Here is a 20,900-nt window from a genome sequence, read left to right on the forward strand (position 1 = left end):
AAAATGTTCCGCCGCACGGGATGTGGCATTGTTACAGCGTGCGGGGTGACGTTGCAACACTTCGTTGCTGCAGAAAGCACCGTTAAGCCACGTTAACACTACGTTGCTAAATTGAAGCACCGGCTCCATGGCTCCATTGCAAATCGTGGCCCATCCCCACGCCAAACCCCAGCGCCCTCACCCACGCTTATCATGCTCACTCACCCACGGCATGACTCCTATGGTAGAAGGCTGGCCTATCGTGGTGTGCCCCCATGGTGCCAGCAGGACACGGCCGTAGGTTATCCTGGGGAACCTCAGTCACCCTTGCCTTGGGCCCGGACGAGTGACAGAAACGCCCCAAAATGTCTTCTGCGATTCTCAGAAAGGACCCCCCAAACCTGAAGCGTTTTGACAGATTTTTGGCCTCAAGAATTCAAAATTTCTTCCGCCGGAGGCTTTTTGGGGCAAATTTCTGTCGAAAAGAAGGAAGATACGAGCACTGGCTGTGTAGAGGCTTGTTGGGTTGCACACGCACTCTGCTTTGGGGGCGTGTAGGTGCTTTGGGGGTCGTATTACGAATGCAAAGTGCGTACATATTCTTGATAAGCCGTACTGGTGCCTGGGTTATCGGAGTGAGGGCAACGCGGATACTCCTGTGAGGCCTGTTGCTGAAACAACGGCAAGCGCGAATGTGATATGGCCGCCACCTGCCAGCGCTCAGGGCAGTGCTCTCAGAGCCAGTCTGAGCCTAGGACGCAGCGCCGCGGCTGGCCCACAACCGGGGCAAGCCCAACATTGAGGAGCGCACTATGCCCTCAGCAAAAATTCTTGCAGTCACAGGCGTGCACGTGTGTGGGGGTACTCTTGCTAGTGATGATACCCACGCGAAAGCAGCCACCTCCGGCCACCAACCACCACAACGAACCGCCCCTTTCTACGCCTCGTGCAGTCAGCCCTGCGACACAGTGGATGTCGCCTGTAAGAAATAGCATTTGCCCGGCAACCAATGCGGCAAACAGCGCGGCAAGCAGCGCTGACACGTCGGGCAAGTCGCAACAGGCCTTTCGCGCAACGACCGCGCTGGCACCCTCAAGTTGCCAGAGCATAAAGCTATGCACATTACACCTGCATCGCTGCGAGTCCAGGCATGAGCGGCGGTGAGAACTCAGAACCAAAGCTACAGGCAAATCGTACTTTTTTCGCTCACCTGCAGACAGCGCCCTGGCTGCTTGCCGACGAAGCCATATTCATACTTGCAGCAAGCACCTTACATTTCAACACCTGAAGACACAGCATAGCCACTTGGCGTCTCACTGTTCCCACATCCCTACGAAACTCGTTGCTCGCAGCCCCCACGATGGGGTCCAGCCAACTAGATTTTGAGTGTCCTCTAGCTCGCATATCAACGCACAAGCGGAGAGCAACTATGCCCCGCTTTCTGGCGCTGCTGGCCCTCGCGTCGCTTCCACTTTCACTTGGGCTCACGATAGGGGACCAGGTGAACCGACAGCTTTGTAAACATAGTGGGCAAACTGTACACAGTTATGGCGCAAGCATGGCATGGCCCGCTGCTGCGCGTCGCTGGCTGCGCACCTGTGCTACAACCCGCAAGCCTCACGGCTCTGTGCTTGGGCGCGTTCAGCTAAATTGTTCGTAAATGTCAACTAGGTCTAAAATTGCGAATCAAGGACGTCCAAATTGTGGTGGCGTTGAGGATTGCTGAGCACGCATGTCGCCCCACAACTTTCCCATACACGCAGGACATGCGAGCGGGGACCATTGGGCAACAATTGAATACGTTGAGAAGTGGGCTGGGGTGGCACGACTGCTCATGCGGCACGATCCTGCGACCAAAGCACACGGAGGAGGTGGCGGACATCGTGATGGCCCTATACCGCGACCAGCAGGTCACAGGCCAGAAGTACCTGGTCCGCGCCAGCAGCCAGGGATTCATGTCACACAACAACTTTAGCTGCGCCTGCGCCAGCGTCGCATCGGACACGCGTGCAGTAATGCTGGACATGTCGGCTATGAACAAGGTGCTGGAGTTCAACGATGACCGGGAGACGGTCACAGTGCAGGCAGGCATCACCTTTGAGGTGAGGCCGGGGTCCTCGCTTTCACCCCGGGATGCACAGCCGCCTGGGGACCAGCATGCAGCCGTTCCGCCTATCTGGGCTCAATAACGCAACGTGGCGCACACGCAGCCGCTGGCCATGCAATCCCACACAGCCACTCTGACACTTGCCGAAGCACCTCTCTGCCGCGCCTCCTCCTGACCCTTCCCCCGCCTCCTCGCTGCCACGCACACCACAGGCCCTGGAGCGCACGCTGCTGGAGTACGACATGAGCCTGCCGGGCGTGGTGGTGGCGCCGCAGCTGTCGGGCATGACCGTGGGCGCCGCCATTGTGACCAGCGCGCACGGCAGCTCGCTGGTGGGTCCCGCCAACATCGCGGCCTTCCTGCAGTCGGCGCTGCTGGTGGACGGCACCGGCGACATCCACACGCTGGACACGCCCGGCGAGCTGCTGGAGGGCAGCCTGGGCATGCTGGGCGTGGTGACGGAGGTGACCATGTACGTGCAGGCCAAGAAGAAGATGGCGGTGCGCCAGATCATGGTGAGCGCCGGCGGTTGGAGGGGGAGGGAACAGGGGAGGGTGTGTGCACTATCTCATGACAACTGAGATGAAGAGACGGCAGTCGGTTCCAAGCCCAAGCCATCCACCAGAAAGGAGAGTGAGAGCGCAGAAGGGCTCGCAAAAGCAGGACGCTGTCATACGGAGCGCATAACGGCCTCGCTAGAGCAAGGCACATGCGGTCACACAGTAAGACGTTTGCGCCTCCGCGCTCTGCTGCCTGTACCTCTAACTGCGTCCCACCCTGGCACAACGTGCCCTCAACACAACGCCACTCCACAGAGCGAGGACTTTGACCTGGTGGCAGACCTGCGCGACATCATCGACAACAGCGAGGCGCTGGCGCTGGACGTAACCTGGAACCCCACCGCCGGCATGTACCAGGCGCGCGTGTGGCACGAGACGGACGCGGGCTCGCGCGGCGACGCGCGCAACATGGTCCTGCAGCCGCCGGCAGACTGGCTGGCCGCGCTTCCGGACCGTGTGCACGCCGACCAGCTGGACGCACACGATCGCGAGGGCCACATGTGCGAGATCATTGGCGAGATGAGCCACTTCCCGCCCTTTGTGCACTCGCCCGGCCAGGAGCCGGACGAGTCCACTCCGCCCGACACGGCGGTGGGCTGGCTCAACCACATGGCCTCCGCCTCCTGCACGCCCCACCCCGGCCTGGCCGACGCCGCCAAGGCCGCGGGCGCCAAGGGTGTGCTGCACGGCAGCGCCCCCTCCCCCTCCTGCCTGCTGGGCGCCGCCAAGTGGACACCCTACGAGCTGGCCATCCACTCGCAGGACTTTTCCGCCTGGCTGGCCGACGCGCGCGCCGTGCTGCGGCACGCGCGCGGCTGCCCACCCTTCACCCTCACCTTCCGCTTCGTGGGCGAGTCCGACGCGCCGCTGGCGCTCAGCAGCGGGCGCCAGGTGGTGGCCGTTGAGCTGTCCGTGCTGTCGTCGCCGCGCGCCGGCGGCCTGCCGCCCAAATTTGCTCGCCTGCACGAGGAGCTGCTGCAGATGACCATGTGCAAGTACAACGGCCGCCCCCAGTGGGCGCTCGCCACCAACCGCCTGTTCCGTGGCGCCCCCTGCGCCGTCCGTGACCTGTACGGCAGCGCCTTTGACAAGTTCCTAGCGCAGCGCAGCTCGTACGACCCCGCGGCCATGTTTGTGCCCCCGCTGTTTGAGGATGTGGTGGAGCGGCGCGAGGCGGTGCGCTACCCCGGATGCGCCGCGCGCATGGACTGCTTCTGCACGGCCGACGAGCACTGCGGCCGCGGCCACGTGTGCGTGCCCGGGCATGAGTTCCCTGAGTACCGCGTGTGCGCGCCCATTGAGCAGCAGGAGCGCCACGAGCTGTAGGCGGTGTGCTGTGGCGCGTGGGGGGAGGGCGGGGCGCATGGTCAACTGGGTTAGCGGGCAGGTGTGTTGGGGTGATTGGGCGCAGCAGGGCATTTTGCATGAATTTGTAGAGGGGTAATGGTGGCAGAGAGCCCACGATGTCGGTGTGTGTATGTTCTAGTTGGTGTGTATCCGACAATTAATTCTTCTCTCATTGATTCCTGAAGTCCAGAGGGCCTTAGGACTGGTCTTCTGATTGTCAGGGCCAGCTAGACCACTAGCAACTAAGGCGCAATGCGCGGGGTGCTGAATGTTTAGCGTGCGTTCGGTGCATGCTGCGCAAGTGGCGATGCCATGAACTGGACCGGTGCTGGGATTTGATATGCACCGTACGGCTTAGCTGCAACGATAGAACATAATGGCCATAGTAAATTGCTGCTTCAGATGAGGCAGCAGCGGTGTAGGGCGGCAGGAGAACGTGTGGAGCAGCAGCGCAGGGTCAAGGCGGGGCCAACAGCTCCCGGGGCTGCTATAGTTTGCGTGTCAAGGCGCTGCCCCTGGGCTAGTGTACAGTCAATGCGCTGTGCACGGCACAGGTAAAGCCTGTGATGTAACTTATAAAAGCAGCGGCATTGCGTTGCCTGGCATGCCGCGGTGCGTCCATGCGTTGCTCACCTCGATATGGGGAGGCACGGTTGCCCCAGTACACCGCTTCGGCAATCTCGGCAGCACCGAGCCCCGGGCCTGCATTCATTTGCAGCAAGGGCGCGTTTGGCAACCAATTGGCAACGGCCCACACAGGTCAGCAAGCAAGGCTTGGCTTCCCATGCTGGGGATTTGGGAGGAAGGCGGGGGGCAGGGAAGGCGTCGGCGGGCGCGGTGCAGGCACGGGTGCAGGAGCGGCCCGCGTGTCATGCAAACAAGGGTTGCAGTCAAGCTATTTTACAATAAGCTGACACATAGGTTCATAGATTAGGCTATACACCCGCTTCGGCAGCGCTGCGACTGATAACATGGAATGTCAACGAAGACTGGACAAGGCAGAGACAAGGAAAGGCTGAGACTGGTGACGTTATGCCAGTCCTTTGAATGTATTGATACCACAAACATGGCAATTACACAGCTCCCTAAGGGATGAACGGACACTCAGCAACTTTGCAGTCTTCACCGAAAAGCCTTTCCATGTGTTTTTAAGCAACTAACCTGCAGAAGGCTTTGATAGGTTTCTCAGGTCCTCGCAAGCACAATGCGGCGGTCCGGGCAAGTCCCCGCGGACTCGCCTGCAGACGGGGACCGTGACACTTGGACGCAGCACTTCATCAAGGTAAGGGCACTGCTGCTCCAAACCGAGCCTGCTAGGAGGGGCTGCGTATGTATGAGTGTGTGTGTGGGGGGGGGGAAGGCTATCGTCACGGAGGCTGGGTGTGTGCCAGTGCACACGCTATGAGCAAGGGCTCGGGCAGTCAACTGGCTTCTTGGGTTCTGACGGTGTGCGGACTCTTCAGGGGGCACAACCTGCGAAATGCCGGGTTGCCCTTTAGGAGTGCGTCGGGATACTAGACTGGTGTTAATGGTCCTTGGTCTGGCGCTCTGCTGGTGTTGAATGCACCTGCCTTCATGGGCTGGGGTGTGGGCTATTTGCAAGCGGATTGGTTTGGTTGAATGGGTTCAATGGTCAAAATAATACGTCTGGGAAGCCGCAAGAATCAAGTGGCTGTCTGCGAGGCCCAGAGCGCTCGAGCGAGCGGCCATACAGCGTATCCGGGCTGCCCAAGGCCCTCCTGGCTATACCAATCATTTGGCCCTTTTCCTAACCTTCCGAACCGAAATCACCCTCCACAGACGCTGCACCACAAGCTGCACGACCCTAGCCTGCTGCAGGCCTGTCCGCCGCCGCCGATTGAGCTCTTCAAACACAACGACAAAAATGCAGCGCTCGAGGCGCCGGCTGGCGCCGGCAGCGGCGGGCTGGGCACAAGCTCACTGGCTGCCGCGGCGGCGCTGGCGTCGGGCCACCCGGTGAGGCGGCGCGGCGCGGTGGTGGGGCCGGCGAAGCGGTGTGGCCAACGGGAGGCTAGGCCAGGCAGCGAACTCCGCCTCATTCATTGCAGTTTGCGAGCTTGCTCGCCCGAGTAGCGCTGCGCGCATGACCTGGTGCGATATATGAGATTCGGGTTTTGTCTTTGGATATCGCAGGACGCGTGGGGCTCGCCCGCACATCCCTTCGCCGCACCGCCCGGCGCTTACAAGCTGCTCAGTTCCGACTACGCCTGGCTCGACCAGTCCGCCAGGACGCCCTCGCGTCGCGGCGGGCTCGGCGCCACAGGCGCCACAGCAGCAGCAGGAGCAGGCGGCGGCGGCATCGGGAGTGCGCGGGGCGGCTGGGGCGGCGGGCGCGGGGGCGGGCTGAATTACGGTGAAGACGAGGACGATGAGTCTGTGCCTGAGCCGCCGCTGTCCATGCAGCAGACGCGGTTCCTGGCTAACGCCCGCTTGGTGCTCTTGAAGCTGCGGCAGCAGGTGCGTCGGCGCAAGCGCGTCCGGACTATGGTATGGTACTGCACGGCACACCGGCGGGAGTTCGGGTATGGACGCTTGCGCGTTCCTTATGCAGCTCGTTCACGCGCCTCTGCGCCCTGCTGGCCTTGGACCCTCGCAGCTGGAAGAGGTGTGTGTGGGCGCCGTGCGGCGGATGGAGGAGGCGGCGGCGCCGTCTCTGGGGCCGCCAATGCCGTCCGCGCTGCAGGCTATGGCCTCGAACACCAGCGGCTTGTTCGGGAGCAGCGGCGGCGGAGCCGGCCCCGGCGCGGGAGCAGGCGGGGGGCTGCTAGGCGGCGCGCTCAGCCTGCGCAGTCCTGGGGCTGGGCTGGCCTCCGCTGTGTCGGCGTACGGCGGCTTGGGTGGCGGGCTGCTAGGTAGCGCAAATCTGAGCGGTGCCATGAGCCAGGGCAGCCCGCTGGGTGATGGGTTTGGAGGCGGCGGAGGCAGAGGGGCAGGCGGCGGTGGAGGAGGCGGGGGTGGCGGCGGCCGCCTCCCGCCAGGCATGGCGAACGAGATTGCTGAAAACGTGAGTTGCCCGAGTGGCCATGTGGGCTGGGACATTCTCGTGGTCGTGTGCTGGTTTGGGGATGGGCTTGACAGCTAGCTGCGCGGCCCCACCGTTGCACCCCCCCTCCGCCCAGCCCAACACGGCATTTGTGTACGGCGTGCGCCACGTGTGTGTACGGCGTACGCCACGTGTGTGTACGGCACACAGGTCCGCGCCAAGCTGTGTGCGGCCTTCGAGGACTGCCTGTCAGACACCATGGACCAGCTGTGGGGGGCGCTGCAGTACGCCGGCAGCAGGCACGCCCTGGTGGAGCGCATGAAGCAGGTGCGTGGCGGCGTGCGGTAGTTAGAGAGGCGGAGGCATTACGACATGTGTGAGGTGTTGTAGGAGGCGACGTCGGCATGACGCTGTGGCGTAACTCGCACAGACTTATCCCGTGCACATGCGCAAATGCACGCAGTAAGTGGCTTGTTGCGGCATGCTGTAACCCGGTCTCGCTGCCATGCGTTGTTGGGGACGCGCACCGGCACACAGGGCATGCAGCTGCGGGAGGCGGAGCTGGAGGCGACGGCGGCCAAGCACCGGGAAGAGGCCGCGTCAAAGCTGCGCGCGCTGAGGCGGCAGAAGGAGGAGGCGGAGGAGGCGGCAGAGAAGGTGAGGGGCACACGGGGCAGCCAGGGGCTTGGCACAAGGGTGCAAAAGAAACACAGACCCCAAACACCAACGCACACATGCTCACCTGCTTGTTCTGTGTCGTATCGAAATTCACAGGAGCGTGTTTCGCTGAAGTCGCTGGTGGTTGCTTCCAACCAGCGCTGTGAGATGCTGGATCGGGAGCTGGCAGCCACACGGGCGGCACTGGACCGGGAACGAGCCAGTGCGGCGGCCAGGTGCGGCGCTTGCATGTGGGCGACGGCCGGGCGCAGCAGCCTGAAGGCAGTGGGGTCGTGGGTACGTAGCACGTGTGAATGCCAGCCCTGCCTTCTGTGCGGGCCAGTGGTAGTGGTAGGCACTGCACGCATCTATGTGGGTGCATACGCCTGCATCCATGTCGGGGCTCCGAAGCTGACCTGCGCGTCTGGGTGTTCTCCTCACTCCCCGTTTCGTTCGCAGGCTGGAGGCGATGCGGGTCGCGCACGAGTCCGAGATAACTGCCCGTGACTCCGCATATGAGGCGCTGCGTGCGGACAGCATCACGCGGCAGGAGGAGCTGCGACAGGCGGCGGCGGGGCTGGAGGCGCAGCTGCGGGCGCGGGGCGAGGAGGTGGAGCGGCTGGCGTCGCGCACCGGGGACCAGTCAGAGATGCTGGGTGCGTATGGAAAGCGTTGGCCGCATGGCGTGCGTGTGATAGTGTAGTGATGTCACCATTGCGCAAGCCGGATGATGCTTGTGCTCAGTGACGGGTGTATGTACGTCGGGGCTGCGTCTGGCGGGGTGGGGAGGCCGTGTGGCTGCATGCGGTTTCAGGTTAAGGGAAGCCACCGGCATGCGGCTCAATCCCACAACCGCACACACACACACACACACACACACACACACACACACACACACACACACACACACACACATACACACACACACATACACAAATACACGCGGGATGTGCTCCCTTTACACGCGGTGCAGACGTGGCGTTCGCACGGCGTGACGCGGCCGTGCGTGCGGCTGCGACCATGGCAGAGCAGCTGGACGACTACCGCCGACTGGTGAGTACCCATGCCGGTCCAAACCCGAACCAGTGCTTGTTGCCCACACCACCCATAACCCCCCGGTAAACCTGTGGCCGCCGTCGGGCCTGACCTCGCCTCCCTGGCTCACACACACACACACACACACACACACACACACACACACACACTGTCTTTGCGCAACGTTTTCCTTGTGCTCTTTAACACACACACACACACACACACACACATACACACACACACACACGCGCGCGCACACGCTTTCGTTTCGGTTTTTTACACACGCATGTGCACACGCTCAGGTGACGGGCCCGCTGGAGCTGCCGCTGACCAGCTGGTTGCTGGGGCTGCGCGAGGGCGGCAAGCCGCTGACGCCGGTGCTGGGCGGCCCGCTCAGCCTGGCGTACGGCACCGGGCGGGCCTTCATGGCGGGTGGGTGGCGGGGCGGGGCGGGGCGGGGCAGGGCGGGGCTTTGCAAGTGGGATATCCATGCAAGGTAGCAGGAACTCGTGTAGGGTAGTCGCCTGGCACCTGCTCTCAGAGCCAGGCGGCTCGCGAACGTGCTCAGTGCCCCCTGCTCTCTCCGCGCGGCACCGCTGCCACCACCCCACCTCCTCACCACTCATCCCCACTCACCCTGCCCTCCCGCGCGTCCCCCCCCCCCCCGCAGCCGCCCGCGGCCACGGCCTGCACGCGGTGCAGGAGGACCTGTCGCGCCTGCTCCCCGCCGACCTGCCGCAAACCGAGGAGGGCTGGCCGCCCGAGGGGCCCGACGGCTCGCCCGCAGTGCCCGACGACGCACTGGGGCTGAGCATCCTGGGCGCGCTGGCGGCGCGTGGAGGCGGCGGCGGCGGGGGCGAGGAGGACGAGGCGGATGACGAGCTGGGCGACCTGAGGAGCACGCGGCCGGGCACGCCGCAGGCCATGTCGGAGTGGGGCGGCAGCACGGTGGCCAGCATGGCGGGGCGCGGCGCTGGCTTCGGGTTCCCGGTGAGGCGCTGTGGTTTGGGGGCGGCGGTGGCTGGGTTTGAGGGTCGGGTTTGAGGGTTGGATTTGGGGATGGGTGCAGGACTGCAGGTGTGGTCGCTTGATAGCGGGTTGCAGATACCGTATTGCTGTACCGCCGCAAACCGCATAGCGCAGTTCGAGTTTGGTTCTCGTAATCCCCCACACCTGCCCACCCGCCCGCCCTTGACCGCCCTTCTCCCGCGCTGCCTCCTCACCCACAGCCTTCCCTGCCGGCGACGTGGCTGCGCTTCGTGCGCGCGCCACTGTCCGAGCCCATGGAGCCGCCGGACCTGCAGGCGCTGCTGGCGGCACTGGCGGGAGCCAAGCTGGCGGCGGACCGGGCGGCGCGGCTGCGCGGGCTGCCGCACCCGGACCTGCACGTGTTCGTGTACAAGCACATCCTGGCAGAGTGGGTGGCACAGCGGCTGTGTGTGTGGGGAGTTAGCCGTTCATGTAGGCGGGAGGGAGGGAAGGCGCAGCGAAGGCACAGGAGGACGAGGGATGCCGATGCGGCATGAAGTACGGTGCACAGCGCGGCTGCGGGTTCCAGGCGTGGCGGGCTGCTTGCCTGCCTGCCGGTTTCATGCGCGAACACACAAAATGGCCCGTATCCGACACCTGTGACACACACGCAAACACACCTACTGCGCACCCCCCCACACACACACACACTCCACGCCTGCATGTTTGTTCCTTTTTGCTCTCTGCCCACACACACACACACACACACACATACACACACACACACACACGCACACACTCTCCACGCCTGCAGGAACCCCTGCGCCGCCGACGCGGACGAGGTGGTGGTGCGGCTGGTGCAGTCGCTCAAGGCGCACGCCAAGCGGCTGCCGCGCGCCGCCACGTGGCAGCAGCTGCTGCAGGTGGTCAGCCCCGTGCTGCCGCCGGACGCATGCGACTACTACTGCGAGGTGCGGGCGAGCCCAGTGCGGGGGAGTGAGGCAGAGTGTGGAGGAGTACGGGGAAGAAGGTCGCTAGCACCAACCTGGGGTGCGGGCGAATCGGTTTGCGGCACATGGGTGTGCGTTTGTGCCGCACACCTAACCCCTGCGCCCCCGTCCCCGTTCAGCATCGCAATGCCCACCTGTGTGCCCTCCCCTGCACCTCCCGCTGCTGCTGCTCCACCCCTCCTGCCCGCCTCCATGACCCGCCGCTCCGCTGCGGCACCCCCGCATCCGCCTCCTCTCCCCCATCACCTCCTCTTCCACCGCCTCCCGCGCCTCCAGGTGTTCTCGGCGCTGGTGAGCCCGGCGCCCGGCCTGCCGCCGCCGCTGGTGGACAAGGCCACCGGCACGGTGTGGGTACCCAGCGGCCGCTGGAAGGCGGTGCTGACCGCAGGGCCCTTCGCGGCGGAATTCGACACGGAGCGCCGCGCCGCACTCATGAAGCAGGTGGGCTGGCTAGACTTCGTGCGCGTGTCCTAAGCCATGGCCTAAGCCGAGGGCGTTGCGCAACAACGCGCCGCATCCGCACCATGACTAGCCGCCTTTGCACGTGTCCGCTCCTGTCCTTTTCCCACTTACTTCCGCCCTTCCGTTTGCCGCCTGCCCCACGCCCCAGGCCGCCGCCGCCCGAATGGACACCACACGCGGCAACCCCTGGTTCGGCATGAGCGACGCCGACGCCCTCATGACCGCAGTCATGAACGCATGGCTGGCGCAGCGGCAGGTGCGCGGGTGGGAGCGGCTGTAGCGGAGGGGAGCGGCTGTAGCGGAGGGGAGCGGCTGTGAAGGGAGGGGAGCAAAGGGGATGTATCGGTGGAACGGAGGGGAGCGTGGAAGCAGGGAGATCAGTAGCTCCGGAGAGCGTGGCGGACGGGGCTTGCCGCCCCCCCCCACCCCACGCTCTCCTCCTCGCTCTATTGCATTGGGTTGGGTCTAGTTTGGGCTGGTATCTACAACCCTCCCCCCGCATCCGGGCATGCAGGCGGCGGTGGAGTCTCTTGGGTCGGCCTGGCAGGCTGTGGAGCCCCTGGGCGGCGGCGTGCTGTCCACCTCCCTGGACGTGGACGCACTGGCGCGTGTGGCACGTGAGCGGCAGGGGGCAGGCCGAGGCGGTCACGTTCTCATGTTGAGCCGTGCTGTTTTCTTGGACGGAGGCAGCTTCGGTCTAGGCGCCACCTCCCTCCACATACACACCCCCGGTGCTCACCCGCACCCCAGATAACCAAGTGACCATCCTCCTCTCCCAACCCCAGGCACGGCGCTGGGCGCTGAGGAGGTGCCGGACGACCGTGACGCGCTCCTGGAGCTCTACTCCAACACAGTGCAGGCGGCACGGCGTGCGCAGGCCGCCGCGCGCATCAGGTGGAGCGGCCTCACGCCGGCCTCGCTCGCCGACGCGCTGGCGGGCGCGGGGCTGCTGCCGCCGCGGCCGGTGGGCCAGCGCGCCTCGCAGGAGGGGGCGCGCCTGGCGGCGGCGTCGGCGCATGTGGTCCGGATCGCGGACTCGGCGCTGGCTGAGATGCGCGGGCACGTGCCGTTCCGGTCCCATGAGGCGTACGAGGCGCTGGAAGCGGCTGCCAAGGCGCTGAAGGAGCTGGTCCGGCCACCGGGCGGCGTGGGCTCCAAGTCCAAGCGGGAGCGCGACCGCAGCAAGGTGAGAAGGGGTGCCGTGCACGTGTAGGAGCCGGCACGGGGCCACGTGTACGGTGTGTTTGGCATGCATGGCTTCTGGCAGTGCGTATAGCGTGGGTTGCCGGGCTCCTGGTGTCCTTGACAACCACAATGCCTGACTCCGGACAGGGCGGAGCGGCGGCTGCAACAGGCGGCGAGGGCGACGGAGAGGCGGGCGCGCCCACGTCGGGGGCTCGGTGGGAGGCGGCGGAGGCGCGGCGTGTGGCGGCAGGCTGGGCGGCGCTTGACGAGCTGACCGCGGCGCTGCTGACCGGGCGTGAGGCACTGCGGCTGTTTGAAACGGGCGTGCACAACGCTGCCAAGGAGACGGCGGTGCGGGTGGCGGTGGACGCGGCGCTGGCCAGGGCGGCCAAAGAGGCGGTGCGGCGGCGCAGCAGCGCAGACGGGGGCGGTGGGAAGGTGAGGCTGTTCATTTGATTTGTTTGCGTAAAAGCACCGAGTCCCGGCGCTTTGCATGTCATCAGGTTCATCCGGCTGGATAGCTTCGCCCTACTTTCCACCTTCCGTTTTCCCCCGGCATGCCCACGTGGCCTCCAACACACGTCTCACCCCTATCCTTCACCGCAGGGCGCCAGCCGGCCCTCCTCCGGCCGCCGCGCCCCGCGCGCCACACGCAATCTGCGCGGCAGCAAGACCATGGCTGGCACTAGCACCTCGGGCATCGCCGCCGCCACCGGCGTGCTGCTGCTGCCTGACGACCTGTACTGCAGCGGCGGCTCGCCTTCCGGCCGCGCCGGCCGCGGCAGGCCGGTGTCCGGGCGCTCGGTGGGGCGTGGCTCCGCCAGCAGCATCTGGGGGCCCAAGGACCTCAAGTCGGTGCTTGCTTCAGGCAAGTGGGACAGCGACGAGGAGGGGGAGGCCGGCTTGCCGCCGACGCTGCAGCTGCGCCGTCCGTCGCGCCCGCGCGGCCCCGGCGGCAGCCGCGCCTCCTCCGCTGGCGGCGGCGTGCTGGCGTCGCCGCGGATGGCTGGTGGCGGCGGCGGCGGCGACGGCGATGAGGGAGGTGCCGGCGGCGACGGGGGGTTTGACGACGAGGATGAGGTGTATGTGGACGACGCGGGTGAGGGCGGCGATGAGTTCGACGCGATTGAGGGCGGCTACGGCGATGTACGGCACATGCACCCCGCCGCCGCGCGGCTGGCGGCGCTGGAGGGCAAGTACGGCAGGCTGCGGGCGCGGTACGAGGAGGCCATGAAGGCGCTGACGGTCGCGTTCCGAGCCGGCGGCGGCGGCGGCGGTGATGACGGCGGCGGCGGCGGCGCGCTGGGGCTGCCGCCGCGGGCGGTGCTGGACTCGCTGAGCCCGGCGGTGCGGCTGCGGCTGATTGCGGAGCTGCTGGCGGAGGTGCACCGGGAGGTGGAGGGCGGCGTGTGGCCGCGGCTGTCGGAGGCGGTGGCGGCAGCACTGGGCGTCGGCGCCGTCGGCGGCGCAGGCTCCACCTCTGGCGGCGCGCCGGCTGCAGCGAGGGCGTCGGTGTCTGGGGTGGTGCTGTCGGCTGGCGGTGGCGGTGGCGGCGGCGGGACCAGCAGTCGACCGGCATCAGCCATGGCGCCTGCGGCCGGCAGCCATGCGGTGCCTGTGTCGACTTCAGGTCTGGGGCCGCGGCCCGCGTCTGGCAAGGCTTCGGCGGCGTCGGGGACTAGCGCTGCCGCCGGACGAGCCGCTGGGGAACAGGCGGAGCCGATGGTGGTGGCGGAGGAGAGCAGTCTCCCGTCGGCGGAGTCGCAGCATGGCAGTGCGCAGCCACCCGACCAGCAGCCACAGCAGCCACAAGGGGCACCGCGTGTCAGCTCGACCACGCCAGCCGTACTGGCGGCGGAGCCGACAGCGGCGCTGGTTTCTGCGCCTGCGACGGCGGCACCGGCAGTGAGTGCTGAAGCGCAGGAGCTGGCGGGCAGGCTGCATGCCCACGCGGGCGTGGTGGGTCAGGCGGTGGCGGCGGCGGCGGTGCAGGCGGCGGCGCTGGCGGCGGCGCTCGAGGACCTGGACTCGTACGGCGCGCGCCGCGGCGCCAGTGCCGGCCGCCGCATGAGCGCCGGCGCGCTGTGGTCCGGCCTGCGGATAAACGTGGGGCCCACCACGCCTGGCGCTGGCGCGGCCGCCGCCGGCGGTGGACCCGGCAGCGCCGCCGGCTCTCCTCGCTACGGCGATGGTCTGGCGCTGTCTGGCTCGCAGCCGGGCTCGCCGGCGCATACATCCGCCATGGGCGCCTGGCCGGCGGGCGGCGCCGCCGCCGGCTCTGCCTTCTCCCTGCTGCGCAGCGCCCGACCCAGTAGCGGCCTGTCGCGAGCCGCCGCCGGCGGGCCGTGGCCCATGTCGCCGCTGGCGCTGTCGAACCTGGGGCCCGCCGGCGGCGGTGGGCTGCTGGGCAGTCCGCGGCCCGGCACCGCCGGCAGCGGCGCGGGGGCGGCGGGCGGCGCCGGCACACACCGCAGCGGTGCAACTGCGCTCAGCGGCGCCGTGCCGGGCGAGGGCGGCTTGGCTGATGCGGATGGTGTTGGGGCGCAGCAGCATCCGGGGTCCGGATACGAGTCGTACGGCTACGACCCCAATGAGCCGTACGGAGCTGCCGCCCCGGCGGGCGTGACCAAGGACACGGACCCGCGGGACACGATGTACCTTGACGCGCTACGGGCGCTGCATCTGGCCGCGGAGGGGCTGGCGGAGGAGGCGGCGGAGGCCGACGGCGCCGGCACCGGCGAGGGCAGGGACGCGGCGGCGGCGGGCGCGACGACGGCTGTTCGCAGTGCGGTGGCGGCGCTGGTTGCGCTGATGGGTGGCCACCCGCGTGTGACAGCGCACGGACGCATCATCGAGTTCTTCCCACGCCGCATCCCCAAGGGTGAGATGACTGCTGGTCAACGGCTTGCGGCCTGTGTACGGTACTTGCAACCTGCAGGCGCCTCCTTCACTCCGGCACCTGCCTGCCTCCAACCTGACCTGTGATCATGCCCACCCTGCCCTGCCCGCCCTGTTCCACGCCCCGGCCTTCAGACTGGCGCCACCCGCTGCTGCGCTCCTCCCTGACACGGCTGTACGTGTACACCTGCGGGGCGCTGCTGCAGGTGCGGGCTATGCCTGCCAGGGCACACTATGTCTGTCTGTGCTACCGCCCATCTTTGGGATTGGAATAAACCTCCACCACCCCCATCCTGTCATATGAACGCCCTCTTCAGCCCCTTGCCTTCTGAGACCTGCCTGCATGCACCACGCACGCAGCAACACGAGCGCGGGGCGCTGCTGCGTGAGGCCGGCGCCGACCTGGCCCAGCGCCATGCCGCGCTGGCGGCCGCGGCGGAGCAGCTGACGGGCAAGGCGGCGGCCCTGCGGGGGCTGCAGGCGGCGCTGGGCAGCCAGATGGCGGCGCTGGCGGCGTGGGTGGGGCACAGCTCTGTGCTGGTCTGCTGCTTGGCGCGCATGGGCGCGGCATCAACGGCGCTGCAGGAGCGACTGGCGGCGGCAGCGGTGGGGGCGGCGCCGGCGGCGCCGGCGGCGCCGACGTCTGCGGCGCCTGAGGGGTCGGCCAAGCCGGGATCGGCAGGGGCAGGGAAGGGGCCTGGCGCAAGCGCGGATACGGGCGTGGGTACGGGTGAGGGTGCCGCCGGTGCAGGCGCGGGGAAGGCGCATGGCGGCGCGGGTGGTGGCGGGGGTGTGGTGGTTTCGGGTCCGGACTGGCGGGTGGTGGTGAATGCGGGTGAGGTGGTGGCGCAGGGCGTCGCACTGCTGCAGAGCTCGGCGGCGCAGCTGGCGGTGCTGGCGGCGGCGGGGCTGCACGCCAACAGCAGCGCCGAGGTGCGGCGGGGTTCGCGGTCGCTTGGTAGGTGGGAAAACTGCGTCGAATGGCAGATTGGGCCTGGACTCTGATCACGGGCGCGAGGAGGCTGCTTGCGCCTTGCCTGTCCTTATGACCTCCTGCCTTGCCTGCAATGCGCAGGCGTGGTCGCACCCGCCCGTGCCCGGCGCGCCCGCACCTCCGCCACCGGGGCCGCTGCTGCTGGGCCCGCTGCTGCCCAGCGGCGACCAGATCCTGTCTGTGCAGGTGACGGTGGCGCCGCCGCCACCGCCGCAGTCGGGGCCGGGGCCACAGCCGGGGGCGGTGCAGCAGGAGCAGCAGCAGACGCCCAGGGTCGCAGCAGACGCCGCAGAAGCCAACGGCTTGCACCAGCAGCCGCACCTGAGGTTCATTGTGGACCTGCCGGCGGCGCCGACGGCGCCAACCGCCGCGGCCGCCGGTGCAGGGCGAAGCCCTGCACCCCGGGCGCCGCCGCCGCCGCCGGCGCAGTCGCCTCTCCGCACCGTGACGCAGCCGACCGTCCGCGCGCCCGACAGTGATGGTGACATGGATGATGATGATGATGGTGATGACAGCGTTGCACCCAGTCGTGACGTCACGCACGGCGGCGAGGCGACGGCGGCAGGCGGCGTGCCGCAGTATCCAGACCTGCCCACACCTCCGGCCTCACCAGCGCGCGCGGGCGGTGGCGGCAGCGCGGCGACGGCACCGGTCTACTCGCTCCAGATGGCGCTCAAGAGGGCGGAACGGGTGAGTGGTGGCGTGCCAGGTCGGTTCTTGCATGGCACTCTGCGCTGGGTTCCAGCTGATTCCAGGCCGGCCCGCCATCGCACCACATGCTGACCAATTTCGTCTGATCCAACGTGTTCCTCAATGGCACCTGTCGCAATTGCACTTCTCCAAAGCAAACTCTTGCACCGCCCGGCCTCCGTTTGCAGGCACTGGCCAGCGGCGCCGCCGCCGACTCCGCCGACCCCTCCGCCCTGCCGCCCGGCGAGGCGCTCATCACCCTGTCCAACTCCATGCTGACGAGGTCAGCCACTGCGCCCTCACGCCAACACCAGCGCCTGCGCCTGCGGCCGCGCACCGCCGCCGCCGCCTCCGGCGTGCCGCCGCTGCCGCCGCTGCCGGCGGCCGACGGCTGGGGGCCGGTGCCGCCGCACTACGAGCGGCGGCCGCTGACGGCGCGGGCGTTCGTGGAGGGCGTGATGGCGGACGCGCGGCAGCAGCAGCTGGCGGCGCTGCAAAGGTAGGGACTGTCGCTGGCTTTGGCTTGACGGCTGTCACATAGCGAGCATATGCCTACAACCCTGTCGGCTTTTCGCCCAACCATTTTGGGGCTCCTTTGTCATGCGTCCTGAGTCCTAAGTGGTCCCGGCCCTGCCTCGCCTTCCCCAAACATGAACACGCGGCCACACGCACACTGTACGGCCGCAGCCCCGCTGTGCCCATGCCACGTGGTGCGCTGCCGGTGCTTGAAGCCGTTGCGGCGGTGGATGCGGCGGAGGCGGCGGCTCTGGCGGCGGCGGAGCAGCAGCGGGCGCTGATGGAGGTCGGGGTGCTGCCCTACCCCGCCTCCGCACTGGAGACCCTGCTGTGGCAACACCGGGAGCAGGCGGCGGCGGCGGGCGCGGCGGCAGCGCACGCAGTTGCGGCGGCGGCAGACGCCGCGGAGGCGCAGGCTGCGGCAGAGGCGCAGGCAGCCGCGGCGGCGGCAGCTCGCGCAGGGGCCCCCCTGCCAGGAAGTTTCGCCGCGGCGGCAGCCGCTGGGCGAGGCGTGTCGCCACCGAGGCTGGCGCCTGGGACCGGTAGCGGCGTCCGCGGACTGTCTGCACGCGCGCGGGGCTCAGGAACAGGGGCATCTGCCGACGGCGCCGGTGTTGCGGCTGGTGGTGCTGGTGGTAGCAGGCTCGCAGCGGGGGTGGCCGGGGTGCGCATCGCGACGTTGCCGCCCATGGGCTACTCCGCGCCGCCGCCCGCCACGGCGCCAGCGCCAGCGGCTTCGGGACAGCCAGCACCTGCAGCGGCTGCTGACGCCGGCGTAGCAGGGGGCGCAGCGCTGCCGCCGCCGCGGGGAGTGCATCTGGGCTACTACCCAGGGTTGCAGGTGGATGCATCGGGGCGGGCGGTGGACTGGCGGCTGCCGCTGCTGATGCCATACCCGGGCGGCAGCGTGCCGGGCCCGCCGCACCGGGGCAGGTCGCCTCCGGGGCGGGCACCCGCGGCGCCGCGCCAGTGATTGGTGCTGTCCTTGCTTGCGTAGTGATTCCATTGGACGCTTAGGGCTTGCAGGAGCAGGCGGGAGCTGGGGCTGGGACATGACCGCCCGCTGCAGGTATCAGATGTCAGATATCAAAGCAGGGTCCGTTTCGTGGAAGCGCAGGCGGAGATGGCGGAGTTTGGACAGGTCCGTGTGGTGAAGAAGGGCTGAGTGGGCTGAGTGGGAGCTATTTGGTAGTGGATGACGTTAGAGCGCTGACTGCCCATCATTATTGGAGCGTGTCGGAGCCCGTCATCTAAGTGTGGCGGTTGAGTCGCTCGTTATTCATGCAATCGCGGATATGTGCACTGCAAGCTGATATGCATACTGTTTCATATGCTTCAATGTATACTGTAAGCTTCAGAAAGCTACGGCCTTCCATTACAACATGGCTCCACTGAGCACGCTGGCCAAGCTGCAGTCCCACGCCAGTTCGAGTACTGCGACAGGCCAAAGTTTTGTGAACATCAGTCGCAGAAGCTTACTCGCAGTCGCCGTGGCCAGCGTCCTCGCCATCGTGCCGAAAGCGGAGAATGTTGCCCGAGCGGAGGGTGCCGCCGCAGCAACGGCTCGCCGGAGGAAGCAGGAGGAGCAGAAGGCTCTCTCGGAACAACAGCGCAGAGCAGCTGAACGAGCAGCAATGCGGGACCGGATGGGCAGGTGCGTGCGTGCAGCCGGGGTGAAGTACCGCCGAGGGTATGAATGGGGCTCGGCTGGGCCCGGGCGGAATGCATCCGCCAAAATTCATACCGTACTGCCATGCCTTGCGGCTTGCAGTGAGTAGGAATGTCATGCAATAGGGAGGGCTGCTTGCAGGCGCCGGCTTACCGGAGCGCAGGCAGACTGTGGCATGATGCAGACAGGCACGACTATATGTGTTGCACAGGCGAGGGTGGTGCACTGACACATACATCCTTGCTTGGTGCATGGGGCCACCTACGCAGGTACATTCGTTAAGCGGGCTTGGCACGCATATGTCGTCTCATCATCACGGATGGAGCTACTCACGTGTGCAGCGTGATTGTGATGCGTATGCGCCCCGCGGCCGTGCGGAGTCGCCCACACGCGTGGCATTGCGTGACTGCTTATACTGACACAACCGCCACACGCAGACTCAACATTGCTTGACGCACACCGCGATGCCAGCTGTGGGTTTGGTCAAGTTCCGGTGCATGAGCTATGAAGGCACTGCTGGGTTCTAGCATGTGCGCGAGGAAGTATCTAAGAACAAGGCGGCTGGGATTCAATACCTACGGTATGAAGGCAGGCGGTGTGAGAGTAGCTCGCCGCACGGCGCGTATGCCTGTGGCCGCCGTGTGCAACGCGTACCCCGTGTGGGTATGACACGTATACGTATGCCTGCTTCATTGTGCGCGTGAACTTACGTACGCCTGCGTGTGAGCGCGTCAACGGGCGAACGGGAACATTGCACGCATGTGGTGGCAGCAGCGGCGGTGGCCGAAGCCGAGGGTGCACCACGTGTGTACCGTATGCAGTACCATAGGGCAGCGCGTCCATGTGTGTGCGCCGTGGGCGCTGTGTGCCCCTACAGACACGTCACCCACGTGCCGCGCACGCAGGTGCTGTTCGTCAGTACGTGGCTAGCCTGCTGCGAAGTCCGCATGCGCGCAGTTGATGCCAAGGGGGATAGACGTGATGGAAATATGCATGCCGCAGAACGGTCAATGCATGCAGCGAGCGTAACAAGAAAGCTTTCCTCGCAAAGCTTTGCAAGGCAGCAGCCGTATAGCGGTATAGGACGGTGTGGTAGCCAGGGCTGAGTCCCGAGACAGAAAGTTACTCGTCTTACTCCTCAGGCACCGATCATACGTAGAAAGGCGTCTTGCGTGTGCCTTCTGATCGGGACACCGTAGCCATTGTGGTAAGCGGAACCGGTTTTCTTGGCGAGAGGAGGGCGCCAGCAGCATCAAAACACGGCGCACACGGTAACGCACACCCACACTCGCCGTCGAGCCCTCCCCCGTAGCCTGCCAGCCAACCCCACCCAATTTCCCAAGTTGGACAGGTCACATGCGCCAGTGGACGTTCCCATGTGCGTGGTCCTTTGAGGACAACACCGCGTGAGCAAAACATTTGGCGCGCTAGACGCTCTGACAAAGGAGCAGGAGCAGTGGCAAGGGCACGAGCACACGGTATACGATGCAACGGATATGGCGCTCGGTCGGCCATCACCGTTGCAAGCTGACGGCCACTGCACAGCCTATCGCACCGAGGTGCCCAGCAGCATCAGGAGCGAGTCAGGCCAAGCGAGCGTGAAGCCAAGGTATGTCGAGGACACATCGTGGCGGCCGCGAGGCAGCGTTAGTCAGCCAGTCAATAAACGCACAGTAGAGGGGTCGAAGCTGTTTTGCCATACAATTAGGATTGAGTGCGCGGGGGCTTCTGTGCGCAAAAGGGAAACCTGACGAAACCCCACATGAAGGCCCCATCGATTTGCCCCTAACGCCCCTCCCACGTGCGCCCTGTCCACTT

The 20,900-nt window shown here is 66.5% G+C and overlaps 2 protein-coding genes across 2 annotated transcripts; both read left to right on the plus strand.

Moving 5' to 3' along the window:
* Positions 1-992: 992 nt before the first annotated feature.
* CHLRE_03g177600v5 (uncharacterized protein) lies at positions 993-4,577 on the plus strand. Its single transcript, XM_001703373.2, has 4 exons — positions 993-1,480; positions 1,743-2,081; positions 2,299-2,601; positions 2,902-4,577. The coding sequence occupies exons 1-4, from the start codon at positions 1,409-1,411 to the stop codon at positions 3,970-3,972; spliced, it is 1,785 nt and encodes a 594-aa protein (XP_001703425.2). The 5' UTR covers positions 993-1,408; the 3' UTR covers positions 3,973-4,577.
* A 345-nt stretch (positions 4,578-4,922) lies between these two features.
* CHLRE_03g177650v5 (uncharacterized protein) lies at positions 4,923-20,215 on the plus strand. The gene is made up of 25 exons (XM_043060989.1): positions 4,923-5,275; positions 5,794-5,970; positions 6,148-6,471; positions 6,611-7,018; positions 7,208-7,324; positions 7,535-7,654; positions 7,772-7,890; positions 8,114-8,310; positions 8,628-8,707; positions 8,992-9,121; positions 9,360-9,679; positions 9,919-10,106; positions 10,473-10,629; positions 10,945-11,109; positions 11,279-11,386; positions 11,645-11,747; positions 11,916-12,316; positions 12,463-12,753; positions 12,922-15,196; positions 15,349-15,419; positions 15,574-16,146; positions 16,289-16,897; positions 17,086-17,396; positions 17,585-19,067; positions 19,352-20,215. Exons 1-24 carry the CDS (start codon positions 5,198-5,200, stop codon positions 18,384-18,386), a joined length of 8,124 nt encoding a protein of 2,707 aa, XP_042926118.1. The 5' UTR covers positions 4,923-5,197; the 3' UTR covers positions 18,387-19,067; positions 19,352-20,215.
* Positions 20,216-20,900: the final 685 nt, after the last annotated feature.

This window comes from Chlamydomonas reinhardtii, chromosome 3 (genome assembly GCF_000002595.2).
Source record: "Chlamydomonas reinhardtii strain CC-503 cw92 mt+ chromosome 3, whole genome shotgun sequence".
In the NCBI taxonomy this organism is placed as follows: domain Eukaryota; kingdom Viridiplantae; phylum Chlorophyta; class Chlorophyceae; order Chlamydomonadales; family Chlamydomonadaceae; genus Chlamydomonas; species Chlamydomonas reinhardtii.